The following is a 28,000-nucleotide window of genomic DNA, read 5'->3' as shown; positions in this document are numbered from 1 at the left end:
AAGTACGAGTATCTAATGAATGAGTACGAGTATCTAATGAATGAGTACTAGTATCTATTTAATAAGTACGAGTATCTAAGGAATAAGTACTAGTATCTAATGAATGAGTACTAGTATCTAATGAATAAGTACTTTTTTCTATTTAATAAGTAATAGTATCTAATGAATGAGTACTAGTATCTGATAAAAAGAACTAGTGTCTAATGAGTAAGCACTAATTTATTTTTAAAAAGCACTAGTATCTAAAGAATAGGCACTAGCATGTAATAAATAACCTGTAGTATCTAATGAATAAGTATAGTACTAGATGGAAAAGATACTAGTATCTAAAAAATAAGCACTAGTAACATAAAAATAGATACTCGTATAAGTTATTGATTAAATGTCCAAACGGCTTGCCATAGACATCTTGACGTCCAGAAACGTATATTACTCTGATGCACCTCAGCAGTATTTGGCTGTTGATTCCTGACTACAAAAGCGAACAGGGATTTGGGAGGGAAAATAAATTAATTCGCACCCATCGAGACGCCTCATTCTCTCACACAGGTTGGTTTATGTGATTTATGAGGACTCTCCGTAGGCGTCATGTATTTTATATTGTAAAAAACACAGTTAAGTGTGATTTTTAAGCGTTTTAAATTACGAGGACACAAGGCATGTCCTCATAAATCACCTCAACATTGTAATACCTAGGTCATTATACAAATTTTGTCCTCATATATCACATAAACAAGCACACACACACACAAATAGGTGTCTTTGTGCACAAATGAGTGTGGCGTAGAGATAAGTATCACATAATGCCGCCGCAGCAGTTTGACTTCTGCTTCTGCGACTCGATGTAATCGTGGATCTTGAACTTGGGCTCGTGAGGCTGCTGCAGGTTTCTGTGCTTTAGTTCTCTGTGCGGAAGAGAAAGAGAGAGAGAAATGGTTAAAAGTAAAATATAAATCTATATAATGATGTACATCCAGATGGTTGCTCTCGCAGAATAAAGTCTGACAGGATTATGTTGTATAGGAATTTTTTGAAGGTTTTTGACTGGCGCCATCTTGTGTCTGAATAATGTGCAGGTTAGTGTATACTCCATCAGCTGTTTTAGTTTCTGTCAGCTTTGTGTTTTTGAGTGTTTGGCGCCATCTTGTGTCTGAATAATGCACAGGTTAGTGTAAACTCCATCAGCTGTTTACATCTCTGTCAGCTTTGTGTTTTTGAGTGTTTGGCGCCATCTTGTGTCTGAATAATGCACAGGTTAGTGTATACTCCATCAGCTGTTTTAGTTTCTATCAGCTTTGTGTTTTTGACTGTTTGTCTCCATCTTGTGTCTGAATAATGCGCAGGTTAGTGTATACTCCATCAGCTGTTTTAGTTTCTGCCAGCTTTGTGTTTTTGAGTGTTTGGCGCCATCTTGTGTCTGAATAATGCACAGGTTAGTGTAAACTCCATCAGCTGTTTTAGTTTCTGCCAGCTTTGTGTTTTTGAGTGTTTGGCGCCATCTTGTGTCTGAATAATGCACAGGTTAGTGTAAACTCCATCAGCTGTTTTAGTTTCTATCAGCTTTGTGTTTTTGACTGTTTGTCTCCATCTTGTGTCTGAATAATGCGCAGGTTAGTGTATACTCCATCAGGTGTTTTCAATTAGTTTCTGTCAGCTTTACGCTTTAACTTTGGTGCCATCTTGTGACAGATTATTGCACATGTTAGTGTATCCTCCATCAGACATTTTCATTTCCATTAGCTTTGCGTTTTTGACTGTTTGGCGCCATCTTGTGCCTGAATAATGCGCAGGCTAGTGTATACTCCATCAGCTGGTTTAATTTCTGTCAGCTTTGCATTTAATTAAAGAGTTAATAAACTGTTATAGCTCAGAACAATGTTTTGTGTCTAATTTTGATGTTTTCTGGCAAGTAGCAATGTAATAAGTGGAATAAAGTACATCCAGGAGGTCGTTTTTGCAGAATAAATCCCTTCAGAATTTTACATCTGCTTTATTCTGCAATAACAACCTTCTGGATGTACTTTATCTCCAACATAACATATCATGAAATGTCATGAGTGACTAATCAGAATGAAGTATTCCAGAGAGCAGTGTATAAATACTAAATACATTTAAATACTAATATGAATAGTAATTAGTAAAAAAAATATTCTTCCAGGCAGAGCAAACACTGGACAAAAATGTCTTGAAGTTCTTTTGAAGTGGATTGTGAAGAATAAGTGCACTTACTGTAAGTGTATTGAACGTGCTCTTGTGTACTTTAGCTGTGTAGTACTTGTAGATAATATAATATTAATGTAATAAAAGGCCACTTGGTACTTAAAGTGAGACACTTTCGCGATTGTTTCTGAGGGCTCATTATGCTTCAATATCTGTATACTCACTCATTTGGACCTAAAGAATCATTGTTGTATTAAACGTTTAGAATATATTTCAATGACTGAAATATTGCGTATCATCAGCAACTTTTCAATAATGAAAATGGGGAAAATTGGGGAATTAAAGAGGAAAAGTTACGTTTTTATTGTGTTTACTGCAACTTATTATTTAACTACAAATATATTTAACACACATTTCAATATAAATTAAGTATTTTTAGGTTAATGAAAAATGCTTGTCAGATACATTCAGGTCTTACTTAAGTGGGTAAAAAAAACCTGACTTCAATTGAAACTATAACACATTTCCATTTAATTGCAATTAACATGCGATTAAGTGTCAATGGCATGCGCATGCTAATGTGTAATGCTCTTTTTTTAATCTCTAACTTTATTTAATATTTTACATCACTTTTTTGCAATTAAGACTAAGACTTCAATGCATAAGTTACCACAGTTTTTTAGTAATAGGTTAAAATACATTTACTGTCACCCTGCAATCTGCAGGGGGCATTTACGGTTACATTTTTAGACCATAATATTATAAATCTAAACAAAGCAATCATGAAAAACTATATATCATTTGAAAGCTTAAGACCAACAGTTTCATTATCTTGATGTGATAGATTTTACGAAGCAACAGTTATTTATTCATTTGCAACAGGGGTACTTTATCAGAGTGGTAAAGCATTGCTTTGCTACAGCAATCCACATATAAACTTTTTTTTGTTTTGTTTTTGTTCATTTATAGAAGCTAAATCCAAATTAAATACCACCAAACTACATTATAATTTGATGTCTACTTCACAAATATTGTCAAAAGTATGAAAAAAAATGCAGGTTATGCTCCTTAAAACGCAGGGGCGCACTTGTATGGTCACCAATGAACGCTGAATGTCATCCAGTGGTCATGTTTGGTACTGCACCCAAACAAAATAATTTTTTGATATCAACTTCAAATTTGGAATATAATTTGCTTAGATATTTAACTTTGATCAATCTTCGGCTAAAACATGGTTTGTAAAATACATATTTTACGTAAAATTATACAAACATAAACGTATCAGTTCATTAATTGCATAAACAAAGGCGCTAAACGTATGTTTTACTAAACTTTTTGAACATTTTCAGCTACAATCTGACGTCCGTCGTCTTTAAAATGAGACCAAGCTGATCTGATTTTTGATAGATGTTAATGAGCAACAGCTGTTTATTAATTTAATTTGCGACAAGGATACTCATTATAATCGTAAAGCATTACTTCGCTACAGCAATTCAGTTTTTAGAGGTTAAATTTAAATCAAATACCACCAAACTACCCATAGTACTATAGACTTTGATGTCAACTTTAGAAACACTGTCAAAAGCATTTTAAAAAAAATCCTCAAAACATAGGAGGGGCTCCTATATGGTCACCAATGGAAACTGAATGTCATCCAGTGGTCATGTTTGGTACTGCACTCAAACAAAATCCTACTGAAAGCTCATTGTTTGAGATATCAACTTCAAATTTGCTCAGATGTTTAACTTTAATTTTCTGTCAATGTTAGGCTAAAGCGCATTTTGCTTTTGTTACTTTTGTTTTACTAAACTTTTTGAACGTTTTCAGCTACAATCTGTCGTCCATCTTCCCTAAAATGAGACTAAGGTTAAATCTCTGCACCAAAGATTGGCATTCATTAAGCTGAACATGTAATTTTCATGTTCATGTTCAAAAATTGGGGGCATCAATCGTTCAAGTATTGATGTAAAAATCTCTCACCTTGCTATGGCGTGGAAAGCGAGCTCCACATTGACTCCAGTCTTGGCACTTGTCTCCATGAAAGGGACTCCATATTCCTATATAACAGAAGCATTGAGTTCATAAAGTTTATCGATCTTTTATAACAGCAATGTATGGTAAATACCTCATACCTTGGCCAGCTTTTCTCCTTCTTCATGTGTAATGACCCTCTCGGCAGCCATGTCTGACTGCAAGAACACAATCATGTCATTTATTTACACGCCTCTTTTCTTAAAACCTTAACTGTCACTGGCCTGATAGCGGGAAGCGCAAGTTTACATCACTATATTGCAATTAAAACCTAATCTAACCATGACAAGCTGCATATCGTTGGAAAGGTCTAAGTCTTCTAATCACATATTTTAAATTAGGTTTTATGTAGGAAGAATAATAAATTTACTGTCACCTTTCAACCTTCAATGTGGGAGAATTTGCAGTTACATTTTTCAACCATAATATTGTAGTCTAAAAGCAATCATGACTAACTATATATATCATTTGAAAGCTTTAAATGTCTAGTTTTCATATCCACTGACTGATTTTTGATAGATGTTACTGAGCAACAGTTATTTATTAATTTAATTTGCGAGAAGGATACTCTTCAGAGTCGTAAAGCATTACTTTGCTACAGCAATCTACGTCTTTTAGATGTTTTTTAGGGGCGAATTTATGAATCAATAAAGTTTGAATGCCATTACATGACTTTTATTGCCATATACTGAAAGCAGCAGCAGATAGTTCAGCTCAGATCTGGAAAATAAAATAAACCGTCTGAACTTCAGAACTGAGCCTCAGTGATTCAGCATGTCCATTTAATAATGTTAAAGAGGGGTTAATATGTATTAATTAGATTATAAACCTTACCATTTCATGAGTGAGTGCACTATTCTGTGCTTCTGAATGGCTGTATTTACATTTCTGTCGTGTTTCTTCTGGTGCAAACAGCCAAATCGCTCATCACTGCGTATCTCGTAACGAAGCGTGTTGTTAGGACACGGGGTTACAATGTAACCTGCTCACCTACTGTTTACGCTCGTAATATTTATATTATTTGCTAATTAATAACCTCATGTTGAACTCTGAATCTGCGTCTCATTTCAGAGTCTGCTACTGTCCACTGGAGGTCGCATTTCAGTCACAGACGCATGCTTTCAGAGCCTTCCTTAATGAATGAATGAATGAAATACACTGTTTTCCAGCAAGGAAACCCGAGGAGCTGAAATATAATTTGCTAAACTAGCAATGGGCGGGTTAAATTACTAACAAAGACAGTGCTCAGGCATGGAGAACGCATTTTCAAAGCAGAATATCTGACTTCAGCATTGCTTTTCAGATAAACAAGAAAGTTCACTTGGCATGTTTCTTAAATATCTGCAAACATACTGTATATTATGGTATTTTTATGCTTTAGAAGAGTCAAAAACTTACATACAGCACCTTTAATGTGTTGCACGGATGTGCGTCTGATGTGCGACATAATTTGTACGCATGGCCTTCCGTACAACTGAGCAAACGTTGACAGCTTTCATTTTTATCTGAACTATAGTGAACTCACACACATCAAATGAGGAGTTCTGGCTGGAGCGGTCCACTAGGGGGCGCTATTTAATCCACTGTAAAACAGGTTTGAGCAGTTCCACCAGAGCACACCCTGACCACACAACAACAGATTAAAACTACACCAGACCTGTGTGGCAGAAACGCGTGTGTGGCTAAAACTAATCACCTAAATTAAACACACACACACACACACACACACACACACACACACACACAACAGATAAACACAGAACAAATAAGCAGATCTGCAACTATGCCTGTGTGTGTGTGTGTTTGTGCATTAAAACATATTTGCACCTCAGAAGAGGGTCTGCTGATCTCAGTTCACTTCTTTCAGGAAGTCCCACTTACCTTGTTGCCAAGCAACATGATGACCACATCCTTCTGTGCGTATTCATAGATCTCAGTCAGCCAGGCCTGTGGAGACACACACACACACACACACACACACAATCTGAAGGACAAGAAACACGTCTGCAGTACAAATAAACGGCACTTCACGACCCACGCCTACAGCAGAATGGAGGAGATGGCATGAGGATGTGTATGTGTGTGTGTGTGTGTGTGTGTGTGTGTGTGTGTGTGACCGATTAGAACGAAAATGTGTATAATGTCATGGGTATGACAAGAATTAAAAGGCAATAACAAATGATGATGACTTTGCTGATGTCCCCTTTTCAAAAGGCTTATAAAGTCAAACAGAATGAATGTGATTCAGAAGGTAAATGGATGGAGGTGTGGGAGGGAAATAGAAAATACAGAGCGTAAAAACAATGAAAACCCTTAAAATGTCCCCACAATTCATTAAAAAACCTCTGTGTGTGTGTATGTGCATGTGTGTGTAAATGTGTATGTATATATATTAGTGGTGGGCCGTTATTGGTGTTAACGTGCTGCGTTAACGCGAGACTCTTATCAGGCAATAAAAAAAAATACCACCGTTAATCTATTCTCAATTTGGGTTGGGAGCTGGGTCTATTTTACGCAAGCTATGATGACTTTCACCTTGATATTTTAGCGTGGATGTATACCTGACCGGTGAGCTGCTGACAAAAAGTGAATCAAATCAGCAGGATGCCCTTCTGAATCTTTCATTTACTTCCAAGTAACCGACTACGTTTACATGGACATCTGTAATCTAGTTATTTGCCTTAATAGACAATAATAGAATGAAGGTGTTTACGTGAAGTGCTTTCATGTAGGAGTTTGCTGTAATTCTGGGTGACTTTAACTGCAGTTCGCCAGTTTCACTTTCACTCATGAACATTTCATTCATGCCCCCGTGACAAACTGGGGTATTAGACGCAAATAAGGAGTGAGGACTGGTGAGAGTGTTATGGAATTTAATGACGCATGCTGAATGGAAAAAAAAAACTTCCACATTTCGCGATGTGTTTACTGACAGCCACATGTGTGGATCTTGTCAGAAAATATGATGTTATGTCCTACATGACAGTAATAGTCTTATTGCTGCGTTTACTACAGTAATGCCACAATATATGCATACTCCACATGTCTTAATTCCATTTCTGTTTAGTTAAGTTATGACTTTAGTCGGATTTAGGGTTAAATAATAATAATAATAATAATAATAATAATAATAATAATAATAATAATAATTTTTTTAAAAGCTGTTTGGAGCTTATGTAGGCCTACAGTTCAACATTTATGTTTAACCGAATAAACAGTTAGTAAACACAAGCACATCTTATTGAACATCATTTATTTTCATCATAGATTATCATAGCAGAACAGTTTCTTTAGCAGTTTGTGATGCATTTTGGAAACAGGAAATGAGCCTCTGGTCTAATGCGCCACCTGGCTTGACAAACCCGTTCTCAAAGACTTACTTTTAGTCATTATTTGGGTAGCAAACCAATTCTGAAAGCCTTCAGCAGAATTCAAATGAGCCATTTTAATCTAAATTAATTCCAAGATTACAGTGAGATTAATCTAGATTAAAAAAATAATCTATGCCCACCTATATATATATATATATATATATATATATATATATATATATATATATATATATATATATATATATATATATATATATATATATATATATCTGAATGTGGCAGCAGAAATGGAGACTCATCAGACCAGGCAACATTTCTCCAATCTTCTATTGTCCAGTTTTGGTGAGCCTGTGTGAATTGTAGCCTCAGTTTCCTGTTCTTAGCTGACAGGAGCGGCACCCGGTGTGGTCTTCTGCTGCTGTAGCCCATCCGCCTCAAGGTTGGACGTGTTGTGTGTTCAGAGATGCTCTTCTGCAGACCTCGGTTGTAACGAGTGCTTATTTGAGTTACTGTTGCCTTTCTATCAGCTGGAACCAGTCTGGCCATTCTCCTCTGACCTCTGGCATCAACAAGGCATTTGCCCACAGAACTGCCGCTCACTGGATATTTCCTCTTTGTCGGACCATTCTCTGTAAACCCTAGAGATGGCTGTGCGTGAAAATCCCAGTAGATCAGCAGTTTCTGAAATACTCAGACCAGCCCGTCTGGCACCAACAACCATGCCACGTTCAAAGTCACCTTAAATCCCCTTTCTTCTCCATTCTGATGCTCAGTTTGAACTGCAGCAGATCGTCTTGATCATGTCTACATGCCTAAATGCATTAGAGTTGCTGCCATGTGATTGGCTGATTGAAATCTGAGTTAACAAGCAGTTAGAAAGGTGTAACTAAAAAATGGCTGGTGGGTGTATATGTGTTTATGTGAGTGTGTGTGCGCGAGTGTGTATGTGTGTGAGAGTGCATTTGTGCATATATATATATATATATATATATATATATATATATGTGTGCGTGTCTGTATATGCATGTGTGTATATAGTTTTGTCACGCATGCTGCTCTTACTCGTATGTTGTCGAAGGAGGATTTTCTGGTGATGTCGTAGAGCAGCAGTAGAGCTGTAACACAGAGCACAGAGTGTTCAGGTCATTCACAGCTCAGCCTTACAGTAATTAAACAGCGGCTGCAGTCTGACACGTTCAGCACTCATGGAGACTGTACTGCTCACACACAGACCCGAGACACTGCCTGCAGATCATGTGTTTGTTTTTTATTTTTGCTTTAAGCCATGCTATGTTAAGTTTATATTTTCATGTTATAGGACTGTTAAAGGTGAAGATGGTAAAATGCAGTGTACATTTTATGAACTGCAGTAAAAATACAGTTTTAGAGTTATTATAATGTCGTTCCCATCCATCAAATTAAACAAGGCAAATTTTGCCACATAATATATTGATATATTTATTAAACTTCAAATTTGTGCAACAAAAATGTATATACACAAGCACACACACACACACACAAACACAGAGTCAACTAAAAGTACTGATCAACACCCATATTTTATTTATTTTTATATTTCTTTAATTTCTTTAATTAAATTAAAACACAAAAACATGAAATAAATAAAAATGAATTAAATAAAATAAGAATCATCATACCTGTATATATATATATATATATATATATATATATATATATTTACTAAACACTGCAATAAAACATTTTATGTTGCAGATTCATTTCAGGATTTTTTTTTATAAACAAAAAAATAAATCAATATAATCCCCCAAATTCTTATATACAATATAGGCAGATTTGTATTATTATATTGTGTATTATTATATTGTATTATTCACATCAGTGTGTACTGCATATATTATTCATTCCTTCAGTTTCTTTTCAGCTTAGTCCCTTTATTAATCAGGGCTCACCACAGCGGAATGAACCACCAACTTATCCAGCATATGTTTTATGTAAGCGGATGCCCTTCCAGCCGCAACCCAACACTGGGAAACACCCATACACACTCTTTCCCACACATACACTACGGCCAATTTAGCTTATTTAATTCCCCTTTAACGCATGTGTTTGGACTGTGGGGGAAGCCGGAGCACCCTGAGGAAATTATATAAAATAAAACAAACTAATACATTAAACTATGTTGTTCTTTATTTTAATGTTAAACGTTACCAGTTTATTTCACCTCCTCTTACTGGTTAGAATGAAGTGTGGCTAATATTGGTTATAATGCACACAAAAGTGCTAAAATTGAATGAATTGCAATTAATAATTTATTTAGGGCAACATGTACTAGAGTGTGTGTGTGTGTGTGTGTGTGTGTGTGTGTGTGTGTGTGTGTGTGTGTGTGTGTGTGCGTGTGAAGTTTCAGCTTAAAATATGACACAAATAAGGTTTTCTAACTCTCTGAAACTGACTCTTTTAGACTTTGATCCAAATTGTGGCGTTTTGGTGGCTGTCGCTTTAAATTCAAATCAGATTGTGCTCTTTACAGAAGAGGGCGGAGCTACAAATGCCTGTGTGTCAGCATAGTGGCAGATTCAAAAACAGGACTAACATCCTATGCTGAGGGAGAGATGGTCACTAGTGGGCGGGGCTTTCCCCTTCTGATGACATCATTCAACAGGAGAATGTAAATCAAAGTGTTTCTGCAGACTGTTTCTATCAAGTGTGATTATGAAAAAAAAAATTAATAAAATTTTACCATAGTAGGCTGACTATATTCACACACTGTTCCCACACAACTGTGTTTAAACCCCTTATAAAAGAGATTTTTTCATAATAGGTGCCCTTTAAATAAAACATGACGCAATTAACGTGAAGGAGAGTCATATTTACCTTGAGCGTCTCTGTAGTAGGCATGAGTTACACTGCGGAAACGCTCCTGACCGGCCGTGTCCCAAATCTGCGAGAGAACAGCTTCATTTACACATCATGCTTAAAACGACATCAATCACAGCCCAAAAAACTCCAAAGAGTGAAAGCTGAAATCCATTAGGAATCATTTATTTTGTCTGGACGCAATAGAGTGAACTTTCAACAGCAGGAGGCCGAGCAAATTCAATTGTCTGAGGAAAACGTGAGTGGAAAACACAGCGGGATGCTAAGGCGGTTGCTAAGGCATTACGCTAGGTGGTTGTTAAGGTGACTTCTTATTAGTCCAATTCAAAAGTTCACTACATATTTTGTGTGTATACACTACCTGACAAAAGTCTTGTTGTTGATCTCAGTTGTAAGAGCAAGAAATAATAACTTGACTTCTAGTTGATCATGTGTAAAAGTGGCAGAAGGTGGATATTTCTGCTGAATCATCTGTTGATCTGCATCAATCATCACTAATACTGCAGAAGACCTACTGGAACCTGCATGGACCTAAGATTCTTACAGAAATCAGTCAAGTTTGGTGAAGGAATAATCATGGTTTGGGGTTACATTCAGTATGTGGGCGTGCGAGAGATCTGCAGAGTGGATGATCAACATCAACAGCCTGAGGTATCAAGACATTTGTGCTGCCCACTACATTACAAACCACAGGAGAGGGCAAGTTCTTCAGCTGGATACCGCTCCTCATACTTCAGCCTCCACATCAAAGCTCCTGAAAGCAAAGAAGGTCAAGCTGTTCCAGGATTGGCCAGCCCAGTCACCAGACATGAACATTATTGAGCATGTCCTGGGTAAGATGCGTTGAAGATGAATCTAAAGACTCTTGATGAACTCTGGGAGTCCTGCAAGAAGGCTTTCTTTGCCATTCCAGATGACTTTATTAATCAGTGATTTGAGTCAGAGATGTATGGATGCAGTCCTCTAAGCTCATGATGGAGTCAGACACAATATTCATTCTGTTTCCACTGCAGCATGAGCACATATTCTATACTGGACATTACTGAAGGTTCAGTGACCAGACTTTAGTCTAAGCAGAGTCAGACCTTACTGTCCTAATGAAATCAGTCAAAATCAAGGCATGATCATATTTATTTAGGTCAAATAAGTGTAATCTAGAGGCCTTTGCCTTCCATAGAAGCCACTTCTGATACCAAATCATCAACTAGAAGTCAAGTTATTATTATTTGTTCTTAAAAGTGGGGACTATTTTCAGACGCTGTGTAATATCATTGCGCTGCTGCAGCTGTAGTACGACAGCAAAATTCCTTGATCATTACGCCAGAATGAGAGTATAGTTTAAGCACTGACTGTAGTATTGGTAACCTAGCAACCAACAGTAAACAAGGAAAGCATAATGGAGACAGCTGATTATCCACGTGGGTGTAATATGGGGAGATTATTTGGCATTACATCCAAAACCACCTAAAGAAAAAGAAACTTTTTTTGTGAGTTAAGGGACTTTAATTCGAAATTTGCCATTGCCATCACTCGTAGGACCCAGGACACACAGAATTCCGCAGATCTTTGAGACTGTCATTCAGCATATTATTTAAATGTCTGTAAATACATTCATCGGCCACTTTATTAGGTACACCTTACTAGTGCCGGGTTGGACCCACTTTTGGCTTTAGACCTGCCTTAATCCTTTGTGGCAGAGATTCAACAATGTACAGGAAATATTCCTCAGAGATTTTGCTCCATGTTGACATCATGATAGCATCACGCAATTGCTGCAGATTTGTCGCCTGCACATTGATGAGAATCTCCCATTCCACCACATCCCAAAGGTGCTCTATTGGATTGAGCTCTGGTAACTGTGGAGGCCATTTGAGTACAGTGAACTCATTGTCATGTTCAAGAAACCAGTCTGAGCTGACTCTCGCTTTATGACATGGTGCGTTATCCTGCTGGAGGTAGCCATCAGAAGATGGGTACACTGTGGTCATAAAGGGATGGACATGGTCAGCAACAATACTCAGGCGACTGTGGCGTTGATACGATGCTCAGTTGGTACTAATGGACCCAAAGTGTGCAATATTGTGCGTTCAGAGATGCTCTTCTGCCTACCTCGGTTGTAATGAGTGGTTATTTGAGTTAGGCATGGGCCGATACAAGATTCGGACGATATGATAACCTTGCCAAAAAAATAAATAAATAAATAATCACGGTTTTACTGTATCATAGTCTTATGATTACTGCTCTAAAATATGTTCTTTTTAAATGTTGGTAAAAAACAAAACCTTTTTCCCTTTTGAACACAAAATATTTTATTTTGAGAAATATTTAAAATATTTTGGAGCAGTAAACATGTCAGGCTAAATGAATTGTTGACTTCTGCTGTCTAAACGCATCTTTAGAACTCTTTTCTGCTGGAGATATTGTTGGCCTAAAAAACAAATGTAAAAAAAAAAACGTACACATACCTTAGGAACAGTATTGCAGAAAATGTTGACGGTATACCTTGAAAATGGCCATCCATCCATCCATCCATCCATCCATCTATCTATCTATCTATCTATCTATCTATCTATCTATCTATCTATCTATCTATCTATCTATCTATCTATCTATCTATCTATCTATCTATCTATCTATCTATCTATCTATCTATCTATCTATCTATCTATCTATCTATCTATCTATCTATCTATCTATCTATCTATCTAACTAATAGATCAGTAATAATTAAAAGGGATGCGTTTGCTTACCTGGAGTTTGACCTTCATGTTGTCCACAGTCACCACCTTATTCTACAGTCAACAACAACAACAACAAGAAACGCACATTATTAAAATGCATTATACACTGTAAAAAGTCATTTAAACAAACATTTTAAAGTTACTTTTTAATACTATTATAATAATATAAATCAAGCTTCATCTCAATGTTTTCAGCTATACAAAGTTTAACTTCATATATGATTGATTCTGATTGGCTGATGAGCATTCTAAGGTTTGGCACTATTTTCATGTAAATGCACAGCTAAAGTAGTTCCGGCAGGTTTTCGAGTGCATCACAGCTTCATATCACTACGCTGAATGATTTGAGTTATTCCACAAGTCAAAAAAATCACATCAAAACACAGCAGAGAGATGTGTGAGAAACTAGCGCTACACACAGGAGCAGTCTGAGGACGAAAACCTGACTAATGTCTGAAACACAACATCTGAACAGAGGCTTTTGATCCATTATTCCTTACAAACACCACACTGTTGACTTCCCCCCACAATTCTTCTAAAAGCCAACATGATGAACAGTAAACGGTGTGTTATTTAGGGAAATCACGTGCAACCACATGGGAAAACAATTGATCTACTCCAGTGAGATGTGTAAGCGTGCCGGTTGTCTTTTGTGTGACCTTCTTTCAGCACACAGACTTAATTATATAGAGAAGATGAAATAACAGGCCTGCTCTCCGCTTCATTTCCTGTTGACGTCAGCCGTTACTTCCTTTGGTGAGGAAAGGAACGCTTTAAAAGTCGCACCTTCTGCAGCGCCGGGCTCAGGCATTATCAGATGCTTTGGTGCAGCAAACGGCAGCGCGATCACAGACGTCAGTCACAGCGATGGCAGTGAGACTCACAGAGATGAGCAATTATCATCCACACACACTCACACACACAGCTACAGGAGAAGCCTTTCATTCACTGACAGCAGTTTAATAATGACGGGGGGGGGAAGACGAGGGGGACTGAAGACTGATTCTGACCCTTACTAATTTGTACGCTTAACACACACATGCATACATCTATGCATACACACACACACTTATATGTATGAATACACGCATACATAAATCCATACACACAATCATTTACATGTAAACACACACATACACACATGCATACACACAAACATGCATCTGCACACACATACATGCATACACGCATACATATAAACACACACATACACACACACACCAATACATGCTAAACAAACCTTCCAGAAAGTTCTGCATTAAAAATGAAATACACACACACACACACACACACACTTACATACATTAATCCATACACACACACACACATAAATCCATACACGCGGGCACATACACATGCATGCATAAACACACACACACGCGCACACACACACACACACACACACACACACACACACATAAATCCATACACGCGGGCACATACACATGCATGCATAAACACACACACACGCGCACACACACACACACACACACACACACACACACATAAATCCATACACGCGGGCACATACACATGCATGCATAAACACACACACACATGCACACGCACACACACCCACACCCACACACACGAATAAACATATAAATCCATACACGCGCACAAACACACACACACACAAATCCATACACGTGTACACAACAACACACACACACACACGCTCACATGCACACACATGCATAAACACACACATACATGCATGCATACACAACACACACACACACATACATACATGCATACGCGCACACACATACATGCATATGTGCGCACACACACACACGAATAAACATATAAATCCATACACGCGCACAAACACACACACACACACACACATAAATCCATACACGTGTACACAAAAACACACACACACACACATCCATACACGCGTACACAAAAACACACACACAAATCCATATACGCTCACATGCACACACATGCATGCATACACACCACACACACACACACACATAAATCCATACACGCGTACACAAAAACACACACGCACACACACACATAAATTTATACACGCGTACACAAACACACACACACACACACACACACACACACACACACAAATCCATATTTTCTCACATGCACACACATGCATGCATACACACCACACACACACACACTCATGCATGCATGCATACACACAAACACACAAATGTGCGCACGATTGCACACATGCATGCATACACACACACAAATACATACACTCGCACAAACACATACATGCACACACACACACGCATACACACATCAACACAAACACACACACAAGCATGCATACACATATTAATGCACACACACACACACTCACCATACACATATATACACAAACACACACATCTATACACGTGCACACAAACATGCATACACACACACATACACATACACACACACACACACACATCAATACACGCTTAACACACCTTCCAGGAAGTTCTGCATTAAAAATGAAACGCGAGCACGAGCGGCACGGGGTAATCTGAGGAGAACATTAACCGGTTTAACACGAGCACAGACACACATTCATTGTTCCTGCAATCACACACACACACACACACACACACACACACACACACACACACACACACACACACACACACACACACACACACACACACACACACACACACACACACACACACACAACACTTCTGTTCATATTCAGAAATCATATGAAGATATTTTGAATCTAAGCTGAGTGATTTCTGTCTGTCAGACACGACTGGTAATGAGGAGTAAATATTTACTGCATTAAAGCAAACGTATTATCCCCCTGTTTAGGAGATGTAAGATGCGTCTGTGATGTCTCTAGAGTGTGTGTGAAGTTTCAGCCCAAAGTAGCACACAAATAATGTTTTCTAACTCTCTGAAACTGACCCTTTCAGGCTTTGATCCTGATTTTGGTGACTGTAGCTTTAAATTCAAATTCAAAGTGGGCGGAGCTACAAATGCCTGCGTGTCAGCATAGTGGTAGATTCAAACACAAGACTAACGTCCTATGCTAATGAGGGAGAGATGGTGACTAGTGGGCGGGGCTTAACACCTCTGATGACATCATACAAAGGGAAGAAAGTCAAGCAAAGTGTTTCTGCAGACTGAATAAACATACATATATCACATAAAAATGATCTGCGAAGAAAGTGTGTCATATTCTTGGGTATTTTAAAGGCACTGGTGAGTTTGCGGTGACAGATCCAGTACTCTATGCAGGGTTTGGTCATTTTAACCTCATTTTACTAGATAATCAGTCAGAACACACAAATTCACCACAAAATAGCTGTGCTTTACCCACCCTCAAGTTGTCAGACCCTTGAAAAATGTGTTAATCTTCAAATTAAGGTGTTCTCAATATCTATCTATCTATCTATCTATCTATCTATCTATCTATCTATCTATCTATCTATCTATCTATCTATCTATCTATCTATCTATCATGTTTACATACACATGTGTGTATATATATATATATATATATATATATATATATATATATATATATATATATACACACACACATACACACACACATATATATATACATATATATATATACAAATATATACATACATATATATATTTATATATATACACATATACATACATACATACATACATACATACATACATACATACACACACACATATATATATATATATATATATATATATATATATATATATATATATATATATATATATATATATACACATAACATATACAATATATATATATTATCTCCGATAAGTCTGAATTATTAGCCCCCCTGTATATATACTCAAGAGTAGCGAGTATTGAGTAAAAAGCTGATGCATTTACATCTAATTTGTGGATGTGTGTAAACGTAACATTCTGTAGTGCATTTAGTTATTGTCCAGCAGGCACACAACATCATAAGACGCTAATATTAGGTTAGATTTACGTTGTAATGTCAGGTGACCAAAATTCAACGTCGAGCCAACATCTTAAAGCAGCGTCATATTGACGTCAAATACTGACATTTATTCATCAGGTATGGCAACATCTGATAGCCGTCATAATGGTAACGCCCACACAGCGTCAAGCTGTAACATCATTAGACGTTGATATTTGGTTGATTTTAGGTTGGATGTTGGACGTTGACGTCAGCCTGACGTTGGGTTCTGATGTCAACCCGATTTTCATTTCCAAACAAAATGCAACGTTCCCACAACGTCAGGGTACAACATTAATCTGACGTTATGTTGGTGTCTTGTGCCTGCTGGGTGTTTAAGGCCATTTCGGTCATCATACAGTAAACATCCGTCATCTTCTCATCAGGTACATGCATCTAAACAGTCTCTGGGTTATTGCCTGTAAAGATTTTGGACATCTTGGACACTTTTAATGCTTCCAAACAGTTTTCTGCTATTATAAATCACCCATGTCTTGAGGAAGTTCATCATGAGGTGATTTATCTTCTGTGTGCGATTTAATTGGACAGGAATCACAGGACTGATTTGTACAATACCCATAGACAAGAGAAAATAAAGTAGTGACTGCAGATTGAAGGAAAGTAGTGGTCACTTAAATCCATGGAAATATATTAATTACTAAAATACTTCAATCTATGTGACTTCAGTATGGGATATCTCCATCATTCGCCAACCAGTCTCTTATATCAGTTTCGACGCCCTTTTTGACCACAGAAAGTGTATTGATTTATGAAAAGCATACATCTTTCATGGCCTCTGGCGCTGTAGCATAACTCAACCGTTAGCCGTCAATTTGTTGTAATGGCTTTCCACTTCTCTGGCATCATCCGAATCTCTCTCTCTCTCTTTCTTTCTCTCTGGCTCCCACACATCCTCATGCTGAGCAAGTGCTACAAGGAAGAGCCCAAAATAGACACCGGCTATAGTGCTGCCGCTGTGCCATTCAAAAAAAAAAATCCAAACACTAGCACCAAAATGCTCTCCGAGATGCTTGATGTGAGACTAATGTTAGCCGTCGTTGGCAGGCAATCAAAGAAAGAGGGTTTGAAGTGATCTTGAATGCACCTTCCGCATTTCGACGTTCGAAGCGAGCCCACGCCACATGCTAAACCTTGACCGCTTCAACCTTCCCAAAGAAAACGCCTGCTGTGAAACCAAATTGACTGACTTGGCTTGAAGGCGAATTTCTATTCGTGGAGCATGACAAACTTTATTTTTTCCTCCAATACAGCACGTGAGCTTAATGCCAGCCGACAACAGCCTCTCGAATTAGCATATATTAGCGTATTTACCGTGATGACTCGAAAAGCTAAAACAGAGGACATTGCTGAATAATATCACCACGCGCCACTGACATATTTCAAATTCACTGTCTGAGAAAATAAAAGAGCGCCATTAGCATGCACTTAGGGGTTATATGGACGATTTATGACCCAATCGATGCTTTTACAATGAAAACATCTTTAAGAAAAGCAAATATGTTTCCGGCTGTCATGTAAGCTAAAGACCAATGGTTATTTGTGATCCTGGAGTCACCCTCAAGTTGTCAGACCCTTGGAAAATGTGTTAATCTTCAAATTAAGGTTCTCAAAAAAAAATAAATAAATAAAAAATAATAATAATAATAATATATATATATATATATATATATATATATATATATAAATAAATATGTGTGTGTGTATATATATATATATATATGTGTGTATATATATATATATATATATATATATATATATATATATATATATATATATATATATATATATATATATATATATATATATATGTGTGTATATATATATATGTGTGTATATATATATATGTGTGTATATATATATATATGTGTGTGTATATATATATATGTGTGTGTGTGTGTGTGTGTGTATATATATATATATATATATATATATATATATATGCGCAGAGCGTATTTCACTATCCTTAAAATAGTGGATTCAGACATGCTTTTGCACTATGCGCTTTAGACTTTGCTCTTAGATTGTTAATATTGAGCCCATTATCCTATCCTAACAAACTGCTTTCAGGTTATGTAACAATCTCAATAATAATAAAAACACACTGTTTTCGTGGTCCAGGGTCATATTTTTTTCAAACTATGTGACGAGCTCTTTAATACACTATATTGCCAAAAGTTTTGAGACGCCCATCAAAGTCACTGACTTCAGATGTTCAGTGACTTTCATGACCACAGGTGTATTAAAAAGCACTATAGGCCTGCAGACACTTCTACAAACACATTTAAAGGAAACCTAATATGCAGAAATCACATTTATAAGTGACGATCTCTCCCTCATTAGCATAGACAGCCCTGAGTGAGAAGCAGCAGTCCGCCATTAGAGTTTTCAACTGCTGAAGATAATGTCAGCGACTAAGAGGATCGTAAATGTGGAGTTTTAGATGCACAAATGCTCTTCTTTTGACGTTTTCAGTTTTTTTTACACCAATAACATTAGTCCTGTTTTGAATCTGCCACTATGCTGACACACTGGCATTTGTAGCTCCGCCCTCTGAATTTAAAGCGACAGTCAGCAAAACGCCACAATTAGGGACAAAGCCTAAAAGGAGACGTTTCAGAGAGTTAGAAAACATTATTTGTGGTATTTTGAGCTGAAACTTCACACACACACACACACACACACACACACACACACACACACTCAAAGACTTATTTTACATCTAGTAAAAAGGGGCATAATAAGTCCATTTAAGAATGGGTTGCTCTCAAGAGCTCAGCGAATTCAGGTGTGTTATTGTGATGGGTTTCCAGCTGTGGATTAAGTCCATACATGAAGTTTCTTTACTCCTAAATATTCTACAGTCAACTGTTAGTGGTAATAAACCAAAGTGGAAACAAGTGGAACAACAGCAACTCGGCCATGAAATGGTACGGCATGTAAAAATCACAGAGTGGAGTGAAATCACACATGCTGAGGGTCATAGTGCGCTGTAGACAGTAGAGTCAACAGTTACAGACCTCCAAACCTCATGTGGCTCCATCTGGAGCGACCAATTGTGCTTATACATTTGGAGCGGCCAATCGCGCTTCTTTGACAGGATTGAATAATCACGCTTCTCCACTTGGCGTGACCAATCACGCTTCTTTAACAGGATTGACCAATTAAGTTTCTCCATCTGGAGTGACCAATCACGCTTCTCCGTCTGGAGTGACCAATCACACTTCTCCGTCTGGAGTGACCAATCACGCTTCTTTAACAGGATTGACCAATTACGCTTCTCCACTTGGAGTGACCAATCCCACTTTTCCATCTGCCAATCCAAGAAGAAGTCTAGGTTCGGTGGTTGCCATGAGAACTGTACTTGCCTGACTGCACTGTGCCCAGTGTAAAGTTTGTTCTAGGGGTGTACTTCCATACTATATAGTACCCTAAACACATTGTGCGAGCCGAGTAATATGTCCAAATTTATAGTATTCAAAAAACAGTAGGCGATAAGTACCCAGATGACCTACTACTTCCAGCAAGATTCTGAAGTGCGCATCTCATAAACGTTACGCTATCCCATGACTGGTCTTAGCTGGTCAGGCTGGAAAATGACCTGCTAAAACCAGCTAAAACTAGCTTGACCAGCCAGGTTTTAGCTGGACATAGCTGGTTTTGGCTGGGCTCCCAGCCTGGCTAGGCTGGTCAAGCTGGTTTTAGCTGGTCAACTCCCAGCCTGACCAGCTAAGACCAGGCTGGAAATGGCTGGAAACCACCCTGGAAACGGCCGAAATTCCTCTAAAACCAGCCTGGTCAACCAGCTAAAACCAGCCAACCAGCCTAGGCTGGTTTAAGATGTTTTTTCAGTAGGTGTACATCAGTTCCTGACATCACTACTGCACTTCTATAAGAATAGTCAAAATTCCAATACACACACTCCTAAACTATTAGGAAAGCCTTCGCAGAAGAGTTGAAGCGGTTAATACAGCAAAGGCTGGCCAATTTACACCCTACAGATTAAATTTGGGATTTGGGATGTCATTTTTCATGTGTATATAAAGGCAGAGGTTCCAAAATGTTTGGCTATATAGTGTAAATTCCAAGTCCCTGTTTCTAAACCAAGCGTCAAACCATTTCATGTGGTCGCTGTGAAATGGAGGTAAATAGTAACGATTGTTGTGATGTACATACAACAACCTCAAATTATCAAGAAAAAGGAAAGAAATAAGCACTAAACTACTCTATGAAGGAGCTAATGCGGGGTTTATTCCCAGAATAAAACTCTGGACTACAAGTGAGGCGATTGTTACGGATACAGAGAATAACTAGAGTAAATCTGTGCTGTTTTCAATTCAATTTACACACTAAAGGAAGCTGAAAGAGTAAAAAGCATTAAAAAGGCCCCGTTTAAACATTTCAATCTCAGAAACATATGCCTGATGAATATTTATGACAAGATCAACACTTTTAGAAGTGTGGGCTGCGTGATATTGTGACATTGCGATATTTCGTTTGCCTGTATATTGCGATATGAACATCATTTCACAAGATAACTCTATTTGGAATGAATTCATCACTTGACATTGATTGGGATTATTTCTGTAGAGGAGAATCTGCATAAAATACAACACAACTAAAGAGATGCACATTAATTCGATGGTTTTCTGTGGAATCGAACAGTTTTAAGGTACAGAAATTCAATAATAGCGTATAAAATAGCACTGTATAGTCTTCATTGTATAAATAATTAAATGGCAGCATGGTGGCTCAGTGGTTAGCACTGTCGCCTCACAGCAAGAGGGTCACTGCTTCAAGTCCCAGATGGGCCAGTTGGCATTTCTGTGTGGAGTCTGCATGTTCTACCCGTGTTGGCGTGGGTTTCCTCTGGGTGCTTCGGTTTCCAAACACATGCGCTATAGGTGAGTTGGATGAACTATATTGGCCGTTGTGTAGGAGTGTGAATGAGTGTGTATGGGTGTTTTCCAGTACTGGTTTGCAGCTGGAAGGGTATCCGCTGTGTAAAACATATGCCGGAATAGTTGGCGGTTCATTCCACCCCTGATAAATAAGCGACTAAGCCGAAGGAAAACGAATGAATGAATGAAAATGCAACTGATTTTAGTTTATACACCTTGGTTTGCTTAAATCTCACACAGTCACGGGTCTTAAAAACACATCCAAATGAAAATCTCTCACTCTATTGATCATATGATCTGAAACTGTGGCGCAGATCAACTATAATCTCAGCTTTGACACTGCAGATCCTGTGATGTGACTACTGCAGATTCACACACTGCGATATCGAGGCTGAAACGATATACTGTGCAGCCCTATTAGAAGATTTAGCATTCAATTCACTGCGATTATGTTTCAGCCAAACAAAATTCGCTTTTCTTCCGCAACCGAGGGCTGACAGGTGCAGCTCAAGGCCCAAAGCGTCATGGGGCGACGGGTTAATCATTTATCCAGACTGAGACGTGAACGAGCATCAGACTGGCCTGTTACATCCCAACACTTAGAGAGCTCTGGAGGAACAGATTTGACAGCGAGACTGCAAGACTGAACCAAAACCACTTGAGAAAACCACAGAGATCTACACAGTTAGACACCAGTGCGCACAGTCAAACACACACAGATACGCATAAACTCACACAGACTATTCCATTAGGGCCAGTTTAGTTTGTAAAATGTGAAATCCTTTGATTTTTATTGTTGTTGAGCCATTACCTTCTATGTAGATGCAACAGCCTCCATCTTTGGGTTAGGATAAGGGTAATGTTTAAGGGTAAAAATGTATACATGGAGCTAATAATCCATAATAAAAGAAACCTTAATCATGAAAACGGCCCCTTTTAAACAATGTTTAGTAATAAAAATGTTGGAAAGAAGGAATCAAACCGGCTCTGTCCACTCTGGCTCACCCTAAAGTCTATGCCCACTGTGGCAATGAAGTTGCCTCCCAGAAAGGCGCCATCTTTAAAGCGCACCAGGACACAGGTCTTCCCCACTGCAGAGTCTCCCAGCAGCATCACCTAAAGGCACCAGGGTCAGAGACAGCTGTTAGGCCTGCAAACACTTTATTGTGCACATCCTGGTTGAGTTTAATGAGATTCAAAAGTCTAAACACCAGCACAACGTCAAAGTCAACATGAAACACAACTCACTTTACTCGCGTTCAATGGCATTTCTGAGTGGAATGAGACTAAATACGAGGTGGGAATTGAAATTGGTTTAATAATTGAGGGCGTGTTCACACTTGGCAGGTTCGGTTTGATTACAGTTAGCAGAATCTGAACCCTGGATTGCACCAATCAGGAAAACTGAATCTAGTAGAGATGAGTCGTTGTTAAATGATTCATTTATTTAGAACGAATCATTATGTGACTCAGGATTGGTGTGGACAATTTTCATGGGAACTTTGTCTCGGGAATTTTGGGAATATTCCAAGTCGGAAACTTTACAGAATTTTAAATAAACCGTATATACAAGCTTCACTATAAACATTTAGTTCATGAGCTGACATGTGCACAAACTAAAACACATTAAAAATTACATTTTTGACTGACTTAATTGTAAGTGGCACTTTTATTCTGTCACTGAGCAACTCAAAAGCATTAGTGTTGAATGTAAAAAGTGTATTCCCTTATGTTTGCTGTAAAATGAACAAATTCCCAATCCTTCCACATATAATGGCATTTCTGAGTGGAATGAGACAAATGCGATGTGGGAAATTAGTTTAATTCATTGAGGGTGTGTTCACACTTGGCAGGTTTTGTTTGATTTAAATTAAAACTAAATCTGAACCCTGAACTGTACCATTCAGGCAGACTGAATCTATAGTGATGAGTCTTTCTTGAATGATTCATTTATTTAGAATGAATCTTTAATGTGACTCAGGAGTACGGTGGAAAATTTCCATGAGAACTTTGGTCTTGGGAATTTTGGGGATATTTTGGGGATACACTGCAGTCTCAGTGGCGGAGGCTGGAAGCTGGCCTCAGCGAAGACTCGTCTGTCTCTGGAGCGTCATAGGAATCAGTCTCATGTTCTCCACTCTTCCATGACCATCACAGTAGCTGCTCAGGATACGGCCTGGTCCAGGATATGGAAACCTTGGGATCATCTCGTCGTTGGTCTTGGATCGAATCAGTGACTCTGCATAGTCTGAGGGCCTCGGGAAGAGTATCCCCAGGTGGAAATGGAGAATAAAGAAGAGAACCTCATTGGCTAACCATTTTCACGTATTTTGGGCCTGCCGGAAAATACAAACCTTCTGGTATGAAATAGCGACTGAAATAAAAAACATAACTGGAGAAGAATTGGACTACTCATTTATTACATTACACCTTGGGAAAATACCAGAAATTAATCCGACTATTGACAAATACTTAATTCAAATCCTTTTGGTAAGCCATAACCTGAAAATGGTTTCAGGCTGATCCTCCAACAAGGGCTCAGTGGATAGGAATTGTATAGGAAATACACTGTATGGAGAGACTGACTTTTAATCTAAGATTTGATCCAAAAAAAGTGTAACTGGTACTGGAAATAAGGGTCTGAATATGTCATTGTAAACAATTAGTGAGAATGTGTGTCAAATTTATTATGACTTGATTTTGTAACCCTTATGACAAACGCTGTGTTCTGTTTTTTATTTCAATTTTCTTTCTTTCTTTTCTCTAAATAAAACTTTAAAAAAATAAAAAGAAGAGACTCCAAAACCTGAGGGTTAATGGGTCAGATAAGGAAGACATCAAAATATGTACTGTTGGTGTGCCTCCAGGAACACGGTTGGGAAACACCGGTCAAAACACATGCCAATATTCAATATATCATGATAATAAACTTGCACAATATTGATATTATAGACACTTCAAAATACTTTGACAATTTATTATTATCTAATCTAGAATATTGACAATCTACATTGTAAGCAGTCTTAAAGTGCACATAGTTGACCTCTTTTTTTATGATTTAATATTAATATTATGGTTGTTCTGAGTGTGCCAGTTTAGGTTCAGTTTAAAACACAATTCAGATTTTTTTATTATAATGTGTTAAAAAGTGTCATGTTGGGGGCGTGTCCACAGCTCGCTGATTTAGGGGCGTGTTGCTTCACATGTAGATTAGTTTCAGCTTCCCACCAATGTAACAAGGGGGCGGAGCTATGAGCTCACCCGCTCTGTGTTTGCAACACAGACAGGCAGACTGCGAGGATCAGGAGTGAGAGGATCCGCATTCAGTCGTACATGTACGACTCGGACACAGACCAAGCAGAGAGTACAAAATCATTTGTGTCTTTGTACAGTTTTACAGCCAACTGTGTGCTAGTTTCAAGTGCCGAGGTTGTACACAGAAACTAATAACCACACACACTGAATTAACTTTGACTGAGGCACCGGATGCGCCGCTCGAAGCCGCGACACGGCACACCAGACACTCTCTGTAGCGCGGCAGAAACATGAAGTGTCCCGAATCGTCGCGCCACGCATTTTTGAACTCTAAACAGGTTTCTGCAGCGGTCCGCGGCACCCAGCCGTCGACTTGAGTGTACCCTGATAGAAACCGATGTTTAGAATTGTAAAACGCATGCTAGTTAAGATCACAGGGAGCTTCTGTGATCGTGAGAAATGCAAACGGCTGAAGTATAAGGTAGACTCAATGAGAAGTACACATGTTTGCAAACCTACCTAAAGATACAACCAATAATTCCGATTAGAGCGATAATGTGGAGAATATTGATCTTGTGTTGAGCCCAATGAGCCTTGCATCTAAAAATAGAGCTAGCGTGTTCCTTTAGTGATATCGCTTCAACTCACGCTGAAAATGGCGGACGTGAATCAACAAACTGAGGATATGATGACGCGCCTGTCAATCAATATTGGTGGGCGGGGGGACCGCTACTCCTACGTAAAGTAGCGCTCGGTCTGAAAACCGCTCCAATTGGTCCACCGTTTATTATGTTGTTAAATTAGAAAAAAAGCACTGGGTGTGTTTATATCAGCCCAATATGACGCTTTATACACCATACATGCACATATGGCTGTCCAAACAGCTTGAAAAGTAGATTTTTTACCATAGGTGCCCTTTAAAGCAATAATGCTACACATATTATATATTGTGTGTGTGTGTGAGATTTCCTTTGTGTCTTTTTTCCCTTTTTCATCTGCCAGTTTGACTTTAAGTACACATCTTATATCTACTTCACAAGTTCTGTGCTGATCATAAAAAGGCAGCATGCACCGTCACAAAGCAATACCTTTAATAAAGACTTTTCTTCTGTGTTTTGTAGTTTTTGTACACCGTGTTAAATTCTGAAGGACTAAACGCATCAGTTTCTTTTGAAATCGAAACCAAACTAGTGAATAGATCTGACCTACAAGTGTGAACACATCCGGAGTGTCTCAATTTGACAAGTGGTTCAAGAGAAAGAGAGTTTTAATGATTGGGAATGACATAAAGCCGCATTAACATCATGCATAATAAATCCAGAAACATTTTTTCAACCTACATAAGGTCATTTCTGCTTTATGCAGACTTTAATAGCAAGGCGCAGTTGTTTTGACAGGAGAAAATGCACTGTAACCAAGAGGAAACTCAAACTGTGAAATGTGTTTACCCAGTTATTATTGCAAAATGTTCTTCACGGAAATTAATGAACTGCTGTTGTGCAATTTTCTGACATTGCAAGAATCATTTCAAGGCCATGTTTTTGTTTTTTACGCTTTACTGCACTAAAATAAAAGTCTCACACTTAGAAATTCTCATTGCGTTTCATCAGAGTACAGTAGCTACATCTCTACAAGACTCCCTCCTTGAGTCAATATTAGTAATCCTCAAGAAAAGACAAGCTACAATTCACATTACTCAAACATTATTAGAGCAAGTGAATGAAAACAGAAATGTGTAGTATACTGTTAAGCACTAATTTAATTTAAATTATGATAGTTTATTGCAGTTTTATATTTGTCCACCTATTTAAAGCTATTTTAAGCTATTGTATCATTTACAGTCAGGCCAATAAAGCAATTTTAAATTGAATTAATTCTGTCATGTTGTTAAAAAAACAATAATACAAAAATAATAAAATGCAAATAACCTTTTAACATGGTTATAAACACCTTTTAACTATGGATTACTATAAAACCCCTTTTAAATGAGAGGAAAGTATTGCTTTTTGTATTTAAATAAGATATTGTTACTAATTAGAAGCGCGTTTAATGAATATTTTGGTCCTAAACCACTCAAAAGAGACACTTCATTATGCAGAAAACTAATATGTGTGCACTATTAAGTGTGCACAGATATTTAAAGTGAATTGTGACACTGCATGACTGTGAACATGCCTTTGCATGGAGTTAAAGTGATTTGCGAGAGCGCGCCACAGGTGCCAACTCATACGTTTCCGACACAACACCACAACCAATCATGCTAACAACAACAACACAATAAACAATGATGGGAAAATAGGAATAACTCACACCTTGAAGGCGATATCGAAATACTCATTGACCGAGGCGCATCGCTCCAGCACGTTTCTGGACGTTCCGTTTTTAACCCCGTTTTCCGTCAAAGATGCTTTCTTGATTGACATCGCGGAGAAACACAAACAAATCAAGCGCTTTTGCTTTCGATGATCTTCCCAAAAGACACGCCGGTGAGCTGATCACATCGAGCGCATCACATAGTGCAAAACGCGCCCAAACTTCATCAGATGCTGGCGGAGGATGCGCTGAGATCAGGACAACACAAACAATGCATCTATCCGGAACGCGTCCTCAAAACATTGGCGATTTCTCCAAAATACACACTTGAGCAACAGGCATGGGTCACACACAAGCACAGGTGCTCGATCACGCTGATTGAGAGGAGGAAACCGACAAACGACACCCGACGGGCGACGCGACCGATCCAGACGCGCCCATTATAATAATCA

General features: G+C 38.1%; 1 protein-coding gene across 1 annotated transcript; it reads right to left on the bottom strand.

The window, feature by feature from the left end:
• zgc:112183 (uncharacterized protein LOC550410 homolog) lies at window positions 1-28,000 on the bottom strand. The gene is made up of 9 exons (XM_056454363.1): window positions 27,548-28,000; window positions 22,986-23,096; window positions 13,133-13,174; window positions 10,380-10,446; window positions 8,586-8,638; window positions 6,073-6,138; window positions 4,293-4,349; window positions 4,141-4,217; window positions 1-905 (listed from the first exon to the last, which is right to left on the bottom strand). Exons 1-9 carry the CDS (start codon window positions 27,656-27,658, stop codon window positions 797-799), a joined length of 693 nt encoding a protein of 230 aa, XP_056310338.1. The 5' UTR covers window positions 27,659-28,000; the 3' UTR covers window positions 1-796.

The sequence above is a fragment of the Danio aesculapii genome, chromosome 3, assembly GCF_903798145.1.
Source record: "Danio aesculapii chromosome 3, fDanAes4.1, whole genome shotgun sequence".
In the NCBI taxonomy this organism is placed as follows: Eukaryota; Metazoa; Chordata; class Actinopteri; order Cypriniformes; family Danionidae; genus Danio; species Danio aesculapii.
This window is presented reverse-complemented; position numbering and strand designations above follow the sequence as displayed.

Bases quoted from the DNA above. Each gene is read 5' to 3' on its own strand.
- zgc:112183 (XM_056454363.1), bottom strand. From the start codon at position 27,658: ATGTCAATCAAGAAAGCATCTTTGACGGAAAACGGGGTTAAAAACGGA. The intron at 23,097-27,547 runs GTGTGAGTTATT...TGGTGCCTTTAG, and splicing joins ATTTCGATATCGCCTTCAAG to GTGATGCTGCTGGGAGACTC. The intron at 10,447-13,132 runs GTAAGCAAACGC...GTTCTCTCGCAG, and splicing joins ACATGAAGGTCAAACTCCAG to ATTTGGGACACGGCCGGTCA.